We start from the raw sequence: 15,958 nt of genomic DNA on the forward strand, positions 1-15,958 counted from the left end.
GCCGCGGAATGACCGCTCGGTGTACCGCATCGCTGCCGCCGTCACTTGCCCGTCAATCCGAAACGCTGCGGAAGACAATTTCTTGACGTCACGCACCCCTGCAGTCTCGATTTCCGCATTGTTTAGACTCGGAGGAAGACTGATATCGACGCTCGGTGATTGACAAGTTGGATCGGCGCGTTGATCCACGGTTATTTTACGGTAAAACTTCGTTCTGGTAAATCAGTGATAAGAACTTCACCCTCCCGATTTGATCAGAAATTTTTTAAACCTAATTTGATCTGTTGATTACGAATACACTGAGAGAAAGTTTTAGTTTCGGTTACCGCTCAGTTCTTAGCTATTTTCATGTTTTACCAGAATCGAAAAATATAGTTCTAGGTACAGAATGAAAATTAATTTCATAGCTGTTACTAGAAAGTCTAGTATCCGTTACTATTCTTTCTCATTACGATCACTGTTGCTATATTTTCTTGTAACCGTTGCGAAAATTTACTGCGTGTGCAACAATAAATTGATATTAAAGCCTTATTTAACTAAAAAAGTAGAGTAAACCGAACAATCTTATTTTGCGTTGCAATTACCAAAAAAGGATCGACGATAGCGCAAAATGTTTACCCGTACCTCGTTTTTCGTAATTCCAACAATATTCGAACAGTTTTTTTTTTTAACGATACCTGTTTTACTGAATTTTTCTAGTTTCTGTGAAAATTGAAATTTTTCTCAGTGTATAAGTTTCTAACAATAGGTTAGCAGAAGTAAATCAACTGGCACGAAAGAACCAATCGTAGAACTTTTCCTTATTCCCGTTATTTCTGATCACAATAATTTATATGGATAAGAGTATTTTTATTATATTGAGATACTTGCAGAGAAGGTTACGTCGTTTCGCTCAAAATTCGAGAAATTCTGAATTGAGCAATGCGAAATAGTTGAGTCAAGTTTTATTTAAAACAATAGATCCTTTTTTGAATTATCGTTGAACAAGAATGTTCACAATTTTGCAAATTACTTAGGAATAGCTTCGTCGATCAGACCAAAAATTGAATTGTCTTGTAAGTCAGCAAGAATCACATCGATTGACAATGAGATCGAAATCGTCAAAATAGATCATTCGTTCTCTACATGCTGTCGGGTAATAATTATTGATCATGCGTTTGAAAATTATCGAAGATAATTGTCAAGATTTACTGGATACCTAACTTTTTAGTGTCAGCGTGGTTATAATAAGTAACTCCGCAATTTCTCTGAATATAGATAAGCAGGAAACTAATTTTGATCGTAAGTTGTAAGATTTTCAGCAAGATTTAACGTCCTGTGATCTTTCATAAGCCCTACTTACTCGATTTCAAACGATCTTGCATGATTCCCAGTGCGATTTTGAATATCTTGCCGATTATGTCCGATTCGTTTAATTTTGGATGCTGTTCCAATTCTGTTGTACGTTCAATTCAAGTACCGTTGTAAATAAATTCTTACCGATTTCGAACGATCTTCGACGATTTCCACTACGTTTCTAAACGTCTGTAAACGACTTTGCTTAATTCATGTAATTTTTAATACTATTCCAACCCCGCGGTCCATCGATTTAATATCGTACGGTTCAAACTTGAGATCGTATTCTTGACTCGAGTCTTTTCGCACGACGATAAGTGATTCGCTCGACATCACGGGTGACTAAGAATTCACTCCGTATATTTGAAACGTGTTTGAAAGTCCTCTCCATCGTCGTTTACCAATGACTTGTTTACGGAGTTGCGTAATTTCACCCGGCGTTAGGCTCGTAATTTCACCCGGTTGACAAACTAAACGATAACGCACCCCTAATCTGAGACGCGATTTGCCGAGTGGCGCGTCCGTCGTCGTGAAGTTGACGTCTACGCTGTCGTCCCGGAAGAGGACGGAAGTCTGCAATCGGCACCGGGTAAACAGGCGTCAGTCTCGGTTCCCGGGCCGCGTAAAAGGCCGGATAATTAGAGTCTGCCCGCGTCAATCATCGGGATTGTGGGCGTCTTCGGGTTGGCGGTAACGACCGACACAGAAGTGAATATCTGACGTTCCGCCTGACCGCCGCAGCGCTTCGCGATCGTTGATCACGACTCAAAACGCGCTGCCATGTCCTTAACAAAAAATCCCACCACCGATGGCCAATCCGGGCAATTAGGGGCTCTTCTAAGAACTCCACGAGGCGACTTGAACCGTGTGTCTCGTTTCCCCGCAATTAGGCCCCTAATCAATATTTACATTCGAAGCCGAAGGCTCCCTCTCGCCCGGCGGAAAACGGCCTGCAGTGAAATTGCCCCGTCGTGAAGACCGCGGAGGATAGTAAAATACGACTTGCAATATACGGGGGTGAATTAGGCGAGCCGAGCAGCGTCGTCTATGGGGTCAGATTATCACGCGGCTTACCCGGAGTTTTGTATTCATTTTTTTTTTTTGTTTTTACTATTTCGGTGACCCCGCTTCGTCCTTATTTTACAACACTCGAGGGATTATGAAGTAACCGCTGTTGTATTCCTTGTATTCCGTGTATACATGGGTTCGAAATTCTCTATTTGACCAGTTTTTTTTGAGGCTTGAAGGGTATGGACCAGGGCCAGCGGCTTGTAATTTTTTCAGGTATATATAGAGTCCATTATCGAAGTGGAGACGGAAGGGGGTTGTTCATTTATTCTATCGCAGTTATATGGTATTTTGATTAACGTTATAACTTTGCACTTCAGAAATATATTAGTCTCATTTATACATAATTTTTCAATCAAATCAATAGTAGCTTCAAGTTCAACGTTTTGTGATCGAGACGCGATTGAGTTCTGTTACCATTTTGCCCGAATGTAAAGGTTCGCTTTACGAATCGATCTAGATACGATTATTAATCTAAGATACGAGTTCTGAGCTTCTGTAAAATGAAAAAATGTTCATACCGCAGTGTAGGACGATGCTAGGATAAGTGAAATAACTCAAAAGGAAAAAAAAAGACATTTAATTTTTGATGAAGTACAAATGGTTCAAGTATTTTATAGACATATGTCCGCAGAAAGTTCGAGGCAATTAAGCTACTGACTCAACAACAATCTTCGAAAGTTTTTAATTCCATTCCATTCAAGTCTTCGCCTACCAATGATGTCCAATCTCGCTAGATGAGTTTCGGTACTTTTGCCAGGTATGGAAACTATCAAGTATGGATTACTTCATACTGACCATATCGAAGTCGCCGACGATGGTGCGGAAAATTCACTCTTCAAAAATTGTAGGGCAAAGCTAGGTAGTTGGCCTAGGTAAGGAAACGCGAGAACTTGTGCGCCGGTGTATTTAGAGAGGTTCTATAATTAATTATTGTTGGGTACTGGATTACCCGCACGGGGTGAGCGTTTACGACATTTCTCGGTAAAATGCGTTTCTCAATGTAGACGGGGTGAGCACTGCTGATATATTCTACCTTGCGAGAGGGAAATAATACTCCGTAACTTATCACCCTATTGCTGGTTGTAATTGCCTACGTTCCATCGTAAAGCTAAGACGTGGGATATTACTTTGTTGTTGATACTGAGCCTTGTGGATGATATTTGAATAAGAGGAAGAGCGGTATAAAACGAAAACCGGGAATTCTTTATTGGTTTTATACTATTTTCAAACCGGAAGCCAGTTGTTAATGTTCCTTCTGTCGTAAAATTAAAAGTCAAACGAGCTGCGTGTATCGAAAATTCAACGGTTACACGACAAGGTTTCAATGTTTATAATGAACTCTCTTTACCGTATCTTACTGTTGATTTGCATTCAGAATGAGAAACTTTCAAGATGAGGAACAAAATATGTTGTGCGAATGTGCTGAACAGGTAAAATTGAGAAACAACCGAGGCTTGGAACTATAATACTGTTGTACAGTGATAAGGGAGCATTCAAATATTACGTAACGTTTTTCGGACTGTTTGACTGAGAGAGAGAGAGAGAGAGAGAGAGAGAGTGAAATTTTTACTTTGCGGGCAAAAGGAATAAAATAAAAAACTGAACTTGTTTCGTCCGAATACAGGGTTTTGAGTCTTCCTCAATTGCGAAGAAATGAAGTTTTCTGAAAAAACGGATTCTCCCAAAGTCTCAACCGTGGTTTTGTGATTAAAAATAGTTTCACGTCTATCGCAAATCCCCAAAAAAATCGGTTTTGATCAAGCTTGAAAAAACTGCCAACTCCCGAACTCTCATTTCCCGAATATATAATTTTGAATTATCCTCCATCTCAAAGACCCGAAGTTTCTCGAAAAAATCATCCACATACTTATCACAAACTCCACCTTCCCAGCCCTAATTTCGTATAAACGATAATCGTTCACGGTCCATCGCGAATCCCTGGAAACGCGGTCTTGATCGAGCAGTCCGAGTTCCTCCCAAAACGTTTTCATGCCAAAGACGGTGCACGGGGGTGGAGGTTTGATATTGCGGTGGCGTAGGTTTAATCGCACGATAATACAGTCAGGCGATTATCCTGCGCGGGTCGGCCGCGCTCGCTCGGCTCGTTAGCAGGGTGTCGTACGGTCGCGGTTCGGGGGTGGTGGTAGCGGCGGCGGTGGTGATGGAGGCGGGGGTGGGGGGTGGCGGTCTTGACACATCGTTCACGGGCTTGGTTAAGCGCAACAAAAGTGTCGGCGCGTCGCGGCGTGAACCGACAACCGCCGACGCCGTGTCATGGCGACCGATGTCGAGGGGTTGCGGAGTGGGGGGATGGGGGGAGGGTGGAGGTCGGGGTTGGGGTCACCCTCGACGTCGACGTCGCCGTCGCAGGTGCGGCGGGACGCGAGGAGAAGCCCGCGGCCCGGAACCACGGAGAAACGCGCGACGTCGGCGTCGGCGGGGAATTGGGGAGGGGGGACGGGGGCGGCGGTAGGGGAAACGGGTCGTCGGAGGGAGGCGAGGAGCGTCGTGGACGTAGTCGGGCAGTCGCGATTCAGAGCTTCGTGTCGGAGCGTCGGTACGACGCTTGATTTTCTCGCCCGCACTTGTCGCTCAGGAATTTTTCCACGAATTTTTCTTGTTGTTTTTTTTTTTTTTTTTTTTGTTTTCTCACAACGAACTCGCACCGTCGTTTTTCTTCATATTTTACACCTTTTTCGAGCTTTCGTAATACGCGACGTTGTTGAACAGTGAGGTTCGAGTTGAAGGAGAGATAAAATATACAAATTTAATGGAAATATATTGTTCCAGTGGATATTGCGAGCATGCTTCGCAACCGTGAATCTTATCCAAGTGCGACGATCGCGACGATGATTATCGTGAATTTTTTACCGCACGACGAGCAGAGGAATTGAACAGTGAATTTAGTGCCGATTTTGCGTAATCGAGTGAATTAGTATTGTTCAAGATAACTAAATATTACAGTTTCGTTATTAAGGAAATTGGTGTGAAACGACTCTTGTTTGAAATCATGATAATCGTGCGATAAATCCTGGATCGATTCGCACGTAGTACGGCATAAACAATAATATTTTGTGTCCTTAAAGTGAGAGGAGAAATATGTACGACCATTAGTACGTGTGTATCCTAGTTCCATCGTTATCTTATGTTCGTGTTACATGAAACGGTGCTTACGCTCGTCTCTGTTGTGGGTGAAAAATAGTGAATCCAGTGTGATTTGAAGAAATTGTTTAAATCGAAGTGAAAAAGTAAGGGGAAAGCAACACCACGATGCTGACTTCGAGTGCGAATCAGTATCTCCGTCCGGAATATCTTACCCCTCTGCCAACAACGGTTAGTTTGATGTATTCAGTTTCCTCATTTTCTTCATTTTCTTTAATGCTAATAAAGTCCTTTGTTTCATCGAACATTCATCATCCCTCGACGATTCTTAATCGTATTTTCAAATATCCCGCGCTTCGATTTTTTTGCGATTATTCCATCAGATGATTTTCATTCGTCCTTTAATCTTGACGCTCACCTACATTCATCCGTCTCATTCGTATTCTTACCTCTATCTCTCACTCCTGTACAATAAATTTCGCGAGAACAGGTAGGTGAGCGGAGGTTTGATTCATCACGTTTTCTTCCCTCTGCGGGTCGATTTCGATCTTCATCGCGCGTAGAATCCATATTTTGCAAAGGAATATGAATACATCATACGTGTTACAAGGGACGATTGGAATCCTTTGAGGAATCTACGGAATCTGAAATTGTTGTCAGGGTCGTTCGAATTGTTTTTCATATTCCGCGCGCGCGCGCTCCAATTACTTCTCCGTCTCTTTTCCTCTCTCGCGGTTTTTGCTCGCTTGGGGCGAGGCGCCTACCGCGGAATTTGAAATTCTGTACAGGCATCTTCGGAACGCCAACGATTTTACAACTTTCTCTCTAATTATTATAACGAGCGGTTCGTAACGATCGTGTGCGGAGGTATATCGCACACCTGTAGAGATGAACGATCGGCGATTTCGGAGCAATTGTCGCTGATAAATCGGCAGATTCGTTCACCTCATAAATTTTTGCATTCATCACGAGGCAGGGAATATACGACTAAAGAATCAACTTCGTCCGTCAGTTGTAACATGATATGTGTGGCTTGAAATTTGTATGAAAAAAATCTGATAACTTTCATCCGATTGAGTGGTTGCGATCTAATCGCTCGTCATAAATCGCGATCCAACAATTTCTGACGAAATCACGCGCGGTCGAGAATCACCGCGATTATATCTACGGAATCGTTTGCGACGCGTGTTCTCTCATACCGATTCGTATCTCGTCCTCGATTCTTTGAATCGTGTAATCTTCGCATTTGTATTCTCAGTTGTTTTTAATTTGCTTTTTTCTTTTGCGTAAAACTGAACCTGAATTCTCGTCACCGATTCAATATGGCCGACGACGAAACGCATCGCGTGACGTATTACGCACGTGTCGTCGAAGGTAACCTAAAAATTGGGCAACACGAATTTCCAATTGGTGAGAATTGCGTTTGATCAGTTTTACGATATCGGAATCTTTGTGTAATCGAATTCAGGAACGATATTATTCGGCTTACTTCACTCTGGCATCGGAAATAACGTCTCTCCTCATCGGAATATATCGGTAATTTAACCGTGCCATCGTATCGAAATTGATGAAACGGAAATTAACGATCGTGAATAAAATTTGATACAATCAAACGAATTTTCTGTCTGATTTAGAAATCGATCGATGTTTTATTATCTGATGGGTGATAAAATTTCGCTAATTCAAAATGGCGCTTTCGGTACCGGAGAAAAGATCCGGACCCGTTAGTTGTTCCTTAATTGCATCGAGCGGCATTCGTAACGTGTCCGTGACGCCGATTTGGGTATTTTCGCACCGCGTTGCCCAGTCACGCATCGCTTATTCCGTGCCGAATTGGAGGCACGTATGCGGCCGTCCGATCGGCAAATTTACGGCCCATATTTCATCCACGTATCATAAATCCCAGCTCATTTTATAAACCCCCCTCGTTTCTCTCTATCTGCGACTGGCCGTGCAGCAGCTACCGCGTGTATTAAACGAGACGTTGCGAAATTCGTTGAAAAGTTTACTCAATGACCGATCTTTCGCAAGATCGTTATTCTCGCTCGATAAAATCTCCCTTCATTCCTCTTTTTCGCTCTGTCTCCTTTTATCCTACCCACGTATTTCGTCTCACGCACGGCGTGAATGCAATCTTGCCGCAAATCCCTTTCGTACCCATCACCACTGAATAGTCGCTACTTGGGATATGCAATTTGAAATTGATCGAGTGTCCCATTTACTTTGCTATGCCAACGGATTCCTTCTCGCAACCATTAGAAATCACTTTATTTCAAAATTATCGCATTCAAACTATTATACTCAACATTTCGTCAATTCGTATCGACGGAAAGACGTCTAATCGACTGTATTGTTTGGTGATTGACGTTCTTCGTTGATTTCGCGTTTTGGGAAAGTGATCTAACGATAAGTAACGGTATTACGCACAATATTTTTTTTACAATTTGTTCGTGGTGAAGAATGTAATAGGTGAATAAGCCAAATCCATAATAACGTATCAACTGAAATGACTTTCAGAAAATCAGTACCTACATAAACGTGGATTTCAGATATGAAACTTGCGATTGTTAGGCATTTTAGAAAAAATGTCTCAGTTCGTTAGTTTTGAGGTCCAGGCTAAGAGTTCTTACGCTATTATTTCAAAACCAAGTTTTTGTCTCGAAATGTATTCTCGATTTTCCTAACCGATCAAAACATAGATTGAAGCTTTGTTATGTATACAGTCGAAATAACTGTACTGTTTATAGGATGAACTGTATATTTTACTATTGCCAAGATCGGAGCTAAACGAAGTTTGGACTGAACAAAAATGTTCACTTATCTCGGATCATCTTTTTCTCGAACGTTTATTTTCATTTGTCCACGATTCGTTTAATCGTTGATTTACCAAAGTGATGAATAGAATTGTAATCCGTCGAAAAGTGGAGAACGTAAAGATGGGTAGAGAAACGCTAAAAACATGCTGAACAATTTTGCGCGGAGTGTGTGAACTCTTATAAAACATGTATGAGGTCGAAGTTGGGTACGCGAACGCAATAAAATATTGCAAAAAATTAGTAACACGTAACTGTGTAATGTCTCGAATTGTGTTGATTTGTTTTGCAATTTGATATATGTTGCGTTATTCATTCGTTTGCTGAATTTTGGACTATCCTGACTGCAAAGTAACAGTTTTTCCAACAAATTCGTCTTTATATTACCGTTTGAAACTTGAACCTTATAAATATTTGCCTACCACAGTATTTGATTTTCACCGATCAGGCTTTGCATGTTTTATGATTCTAAGTATACAACTTCGTCGGAATATGTGACTGAAAGCCGTCAGGCTTACGTTTTTAAAAAATTTGTTATACTTTTCATCGGTTGCAAGTTGCATCCATTTCTAGAATACACATGGTGTACAATTGTGTCAGGGGCAAATTTTTTAAGAATCGTCAAAATGGTGTCCCAGCCCTCGATCGTCGAGAATAACGATGAATCTCTTGTCTGTTACAGCTCGACGCGAAGAAGAGCCCCTTAGCGTTGCTGGCGCAAACATGTAGCCAAATAGGCGCAGACCCACCATCAAGTAAGTCTTTACTGGCTCCGCTGGATAAACCCGCATCATTGAAAGCGCCAAAATCAGAGCATCACCAACAGCAGCGGGAAAAGTCATCGCCAAGCACGACTTCCGCCCCCGAACCGACCTCGGTGCGGTCGAGCTTCAAGCCGTACGAGTCGTGCCTGGGTCGAGAAAAGGCTTCGAGTCCAGAAGAGCAGCAGCGAGCCCCGTCGAGTCATTCGTCGTCGGGTCGAGCGAGAACGCCGGGAAGTGGGGGAAAGCGGTGCTCAAGCAACCAGAGCGCCTCGTCTGCGCGCGCAGCCACGCCGCAGGGCCGAAAGACGGCGACACCTGGCGGTGAGGCAGCGCGCTCGTCGCCATTGGGTCGTTCGGGCGCCGCCGATCGTGAGGCCCAAGCGGCGGCGAGCAGCCCTGCGCCCTCGGGAAAGCCGGCGTACAGTCCGGCCGGCGTGCTGGCTTTGACGGACCCTGCGCTGAAAGACCTGCCGCTCGGAACGTTCAAGACGGGAGCCGGGCCGCCGTCGACGTCAGCGGCATACATGGGCTACCCGGGACAGCTGCCTATCGACGTGATGGCTAGTTCGCTGATGTCGCAGCACCACGCGGCGCTGAAGAGTAGCCTTGGAAATCCTTACCTTGGATACGCGCGAATGAAGACCGCATCGGGGGCCGACGCTCTGGTCCCGGTTTGCCGGGACCCTTACTGCACGGGCTGCCAGCTGAACTCCCAGCTATTAGCGACCTCCGTGGCGAGTAAAATACCAACCACCTCCGCCGGCTGTCCCGCCGGATGTGCCCAGTGCGACCACAAGTCGGGCCCCGCCTCGCCTTACGGGCCGCTCGGGACTCACGGGCCCGTTGCCGCGGCCTACGCGCACGCGCAGCTAGCCGCCCTTGCCGCCGCCTCCCAGCTACCTTACGTCTGCAACTGGGTAGCCGGGGACGGCGCCTACTGTGGCAAGCGGTTCTCATCCTCCGACGAACTCCTCCAGCACCTCCGAAACCACACCAACGTCTCCGGCGACCCCGCAGCCGCCCTTTCCCTCCTCTCGCCGCCGGGTCTCCCCCCTTCCCACCCCCTTCTATCGAGGACCTACCCCACCCCACCCCTCAGCCCCCTCGCCACGGCACGCTACCACCCTTACGGTAAACCCTCCCCCCTCATGCCCCCCTCACTTTCATCCCTCGGGATTCCCATGCCGCCTCACCCCCACCACCCTGGGCTTCCGCCTTATTTTTCACCGTATTCGCTCTACGCTGGACCCAGACTCGGAGCCGCTTCCGGAATGCATCCCTGAGGTTGAACGGATTGAGAGATGGGAGATTTTTTCGGCCTGGATAATGGGAGATTGATACCCTCATAACTTAGATGTTTTACTATATATATTTATATATACGCATACCCGTTCGACTGTGATTCAAGCGAGTAATGGTGCCGCCCCTCACCTCCAATTTACACCACGAAAAGTGTCGCGTTATCGAAGCCGTAGGAGGTTACGGTGGGACGGGAAGGAGAAAAGCTTTGACTGGTTCGATCATTCGGAATTATAGAATTTTTGCTACGTCGAAGCAAAGTGTTACAAAAATTAGATTAAAAAATGAAAAAACACCGGTCCGTTATGATCGATTCACGTAAAAATTGTGCGTGTGGTGGCGCTGACTGTCACCGCGTGATTCGGAGTCATAGGCATCGAGCACGAACTACGAACTTGGGTCGAAAATTGCTCAGCCCGTAAATATCTGTTTTTTTTTTCTAACCAGAAACTTAACTTTAATATTAAACACCCCTGGCATGAAATTATTTTTGTTGAAAATGGATGGAAAAAAAAGATTGTTTAGTGTTGTTCTTTCCGTTGTTCATTATATCGATTAATTATTGCTCTTAACTTGTTTGAATAAGAATCTACTTGTGAAACGATCCTCGAGGTTTTTTTATCTCCTCGCAGCTATAAACTCTTATGAAAAACTTATAAACACTGGCGCAATGTATTGCATTGTTCTTAAATAATAATTGTCGTATTTGCTGAAATCACTGGTTGTATACAACTACAATCTACATTAACATGGGCAGTCATGGGTTCAATTGACGGTGATACATTCCTGAGCCATCGACCAGCGACCAATCAAATGCTCAGAAAGAGACAGGCATTGGCCGTATGTGTCTCCTTCTCTCTAACTTTTAGCGTTACCACTCGCAATGTAGGGAATGCGCAGTCCGTGCTCTCTGTCTATGCTCGGAGCCGGCACTTTCATCAAAAACTCCCGATATATTTGTGAAGAGTTGATCGATAATTCTGCGATGCTCAACTAGACCTGAGAATGATGCAAGCGCACGCTTTTTATTATTAAAATACAAAATGATATTGCAAACATTCGATATCAAGTTTATCAACACCTTGTATTGAGTCTGAAATTTGTCAAAATCTGAACAAAGCTTCGTCGAAAATTGATTCTGCGAAAAATTACAACTCTGACTAATGAAATATCGCCTGACGATACTTTATTTATTCTTTCAATCCTTCATCGAGGTCAGTGACTATCAAAAGCTAACGAACAGTCAATTTTTACCGCGGTGGATTAAGACTGAATAGAATTCGGATGAGAATTATTTTCTGTATGTACGATGCATCGTAATTTTGCGGTTATTGTTAAATTTCTCGCATTTTGTGTCGTGTGGAAAACATGACTGGACGTTCAGTCAAAGCTTCCGTCTTAAACCCGGATCTGTACAAAAGTATTGTTACAAGTATGCCCAAAACTTCGAAATTGACCTGCGAGCATTGAGGATTAAGATTCTAACGGGGACCGGGAGAAATACGCAATACTTAACGAATACTCTTGACAATCTCCTGATACGGGTAAAAAAATGAAAATTTGGTAAGAACCGAGGCGGTGTTGAAAATAACAAAGAAATGACTAAAATCCATCACATTTTTTTACAATATTTCACCCAGATGTCGCAACGGTTCATCCCAGTCCCCTTGACTATATATATATATTAACTATGATGGCGAAGATGATGAATGGGAAGAGCGATCGAATCTCACGGTAGCGATGTATATGATGATATTCGTTGTATAAATACACAAACGTTACAGTAACCATCTGCGGTGGAATGATCGAGAAGTCGAAAGTTACGATCGGTTTTCTCAGGCACCGTGCAGCCGACAAATGTGCAGGCGTGTAGCAAGTTTGACGTCAAGACATTTTAATGGATCTCAATTTAAGCTCAATATCTAATTAAAGCTGCCCTGCTCTGAACTTTTCAAAACATGATCTGATGTGAATCGATCAGTCTGTCTGCACTATACATACGTAAATATACATAAACAAATAAAATAAAGAAATGGATTAATAAACAAAATAAATTAATTAGTAAACCAACGTGTATACGTATACATGTATATGTATATGAAATACTCATATCCAATATCCTTGCATTGTAATTATTGTAAATTTGTTCATAGCCGTCTATAAAATTCGTTATACATATGTTATACGTTATATATGATAAAATTCCGATACATGATGATTGATACTACAATTATTATAAACGATGATCGTGTGACTATAACGTACATTCTATGCGAGTGAAATAATATATTGTAATAGTTGTAATGTTTCTTAGTTCATTTTTTTCCTAACCAAAGTTTTGTTGAGTATCGGGTTACCTAATCATTCGCGTGTTTAACAATTTCACGTTATGCAAATATCACGAAGCAGTATCGCAGCTCCGATAATATACCTTGCAAATATTTACCTCGCGCGTTTATATACGCGTGTTAATGTACATGACATTATGAAAATATAACGGTTATTATCAATATGAAAATATCGAATTGTACATAGTTTAATCATTATCGCTATTACATTATTATTAATATTATTTTTATTGTTTCTTATTATGCATATATCGCGGCATCCCTGCATGCAGACATTTATAAAATGTCCGTGCGATTGCTCAGTCAAATGTTATCATACGAAACACAATACGATCCATGTAATTTTTACCTTATCATACGTTACCGAATTATTGTACTGTTTGCGTACCTATATTATAATATATTCCATGTATTATGAATTTTAACCTCACCGCCGACGTACCTTTACTGCATATGGGTAATAAAGAAGAATAAAAAATAAAGAAATCTATCGAAAGAAAGAAGCTCACGCGAAAAGTTGAATGTCGTTCGAAATAATTGCCGAGAAAGAAATCACTCGAAATTATTCACACCTGTGCACGTGGAATATTCGATTCAAGAGCTGAGTTATACGAGACTTCGACGGAATAAACAAACGGTTTCTCAAAATATGTACCTACGAATGTAATTATATAATTGTTCTATCTCTGCTGCTTACATAAAAATTGTTACGATGCGTATGTAAAATATAGTGATTCCTTTGAACGTCATTGAGATTTGAATTAAAAGAAATAGTTTCTCATTCTAATTATTGAACGCTGTTTGCCTTGTCATTTTTTCACACATAATTCCTTCCACCATTTCTCCTCTCTATCGTCGACAACGACGCTTCCACCTATCAAGAAGCTAAACTAAATATCGTACGTGTATATTATATTGCTTAGAAGTTAGTAGACTAGGATGTTTCGTTTTTCTTAGATTTTTATTTACAACCCGTCAAGGTAAATATGTGAAATGAAAGAAAGAAATTTTTTATGAAAAAAATCAACGGACGACCACGGAAATCATGTATATATATATGTCACAAATAATCATAGCCATGGATATCGTAATTTTGAAAGAAGATTGGTAATTCCGCTATTGCTGGGCTGGGCAAAAACTGATCGGTGAAATTTTATGAACATGATCAATTATGTTGGTATGTCGCGAAAAATTTATGACCTTTTCCTTACTCTTTATCGTAACGTGGTTACGAAACTAACAATGCAAATGAAAAGTGCACAAGAAATACGAAAAATATATTCATCTTAGCCAGTAGAAACTGCTTTCGCAAGAGAAATGAACCTAGATTCATCACGGACTGATAAACTGCGTAATTTTTCCTTCAAACAACTGACTAAAACACGACATTTCCAAAGTTACTGGCAATCGAAGTGCTTTCACCTCAATTTGTAGTTTTCAGTCTACCTTCCAGGTTAAAATTATTTGTGGCTCCAGTAAAATTCAAACAAATCATTTACAATTTACACTTATCGGTATTGGAGAGCGCGACAAGAGAGATAACGTTGATTCCTCTAGATATTCAAGATATCAACATAACCATGTAAACAAGCATTCACGGGCATCGATTCAAGTACTTAGAGTGCGAGGGACTAGGATAGTTTCAAAACAAAGAAAGCAAAACAGATCGTCGAATTCCTGAATTTGCGGTGATCCAGTCGAGTCAGTATCGCGGCGCGTTTCTTCCGATACGTATCGTGGATGGAATTGTTATCACAGTGACGAAGTGCTTCGTGTGTCAGTGTGTCCATGTGCGAAGTCTGAAGCGATCTAGAGAGGACGATCTCCACTTTCCGCAGGATGAAGGACGCCGATTGCCAACTTGACACTGGGCGGCTGGACACGTCAAGGATTCAGGAAATCGATAAGGTACGTGTTTAATGTCAAGAGATTCGGTAAATATATCAAGGATCAGCTGGACGCGTATTATGATCTATATCGGTCTACGATTACTTTCGACTTTTGGCTTTACTTTTGTCAGCTAAATTCAAGCATTTACGAGTGCTGTGCTGAAATTTATGGACCTTCTCTATCGCTTTAGAGGACTTTACGACTAGAGTAAAATAAAAGCTTATCATCGACAGATCGAACTCTCGCTCTGGGTGTCTTTCGATATTGAGAAGTATTGTCAAATATTACGCATTGCATTTTCACGAATTATCGTTGATGCAACTGTGAGAATGATTGAGGCGAAATCGTCACGCATACCTTTTGTCCTACTGTTTCGTTCCTCGTTTTTCGACAGGTAGGCTTAATTTTTGCGAAACGAATATTTCCTCGGTGTTTGATACTGTTTTTCAGGTACGTTACATCGCGCTTTGTAAATTTACTGTTCCGTTTACAGCAGAGTTAGGACTGAACCAAAAATATTTATTCCACCATCGCTTGATCGCGCATCGATCTTGCTGTCCAACCACAAAAAGTATGAATGTTCCCAAAGCTTCCAAAGCTGAGGCCGAAGTGAAAACAAGTTGAATTTGAATTTCAATTTGATTCGTTTCTATCAGCTGATTGTCGAAAAAACATTCCCAGTTTTGCGAGGAAAATAATCTCCAATGAAAATAAACCACTGTCGGTGTCTAGATTTGTTTGTTCATTTTCAATTCTCTGCGGAATGAGTCTTGGCGTAAGGGATATGGAGAAAATAACAATTCTTTTGAAAAACAAGGGAATCGAAGGGATTCGCAAACGGAATTTCGCAACGATGCTCGGATTTTGCGGAGGGGCGGGGATAGAGCCTTCTGGCGATTTGGCCGGGCGATAAATCGTCGAGCGGAAACGGAGTGGTTCTCGGCCGCAGTGCGGGTCAACCGATTCATTATTGAAACGAGTAAAATCACGCCAGCGTGTTCACATTCGGAGCAAATGGAGTGGAAACCCGCCTCGCTCCAGCCGGGCGTCCCGTTCCCTATTCTGGCGCAGGAATCAATCTATATATAGGCGTGTATGGGTGTATACTTCACGCTGGCACAGCTGCCGCTGACAGGACGGAATACAAGCGTGCACGTACAGCAAACGTCACTTTAACTTCGGCTGCTGCGGGAAAAATATTGTCATACATCGCGGGCAAATTTTTCCGAAGAAAGGCAAATTGAAAACGTTTGAAATGCGGATTTCCTTTCGTGCTTTTTTCGTTATTGTATTTTTCTCTACTATGAAATATGTTGCATTGTTTGTAGGTGTAATG

At 42.3% G+C, this 15,958-nt stretch overlaps 1 protein-coding gene across 1 annotated transcript; it reads left to right on the top strand.

Annotated features, from left to right (window-relative positions):
- Positions 1 to 4,948: 4,948 nt before the first annotated feature.
- Positions 4,949 to 13,519, top strand: LOC107216921 (zinc finger protein Elbow). Its single transcript, XM_015654256.2, has 2 exons — positions 4,949 to 5,739; positions 9,004 to 13,519. The coding sequence occupies exons 1-2, from the start codon at positions 5,677 to 5,679 to the stop codon at positions 10,366 to 10,368; spliced, it is 1,428 nt and encodes a 475-aa protein (XP_015509742.1). The 5' UTR covers positions 4,949 to 5,676; the 3' UTR covers positions 10,369 to 13,519.
- Positions 13,520 to 15,958: the final 2,439 nt, after the last annotated feature.

Source organism: Neodiprion lecontei, chromosome 4 (genome assembly GCF_021901455.1).
Source record: "Neodiprion lecontei isolate iyNeoLeco1 chromosome 4, iyNeoLeco1.1, whole genome shotgun sequence".
NCBI lineage: Eukaryota > Metazoa > Arthropoda > Insecta > Hymenoptera > Diprionidae > Neodiprion > Neodiprion lecontei.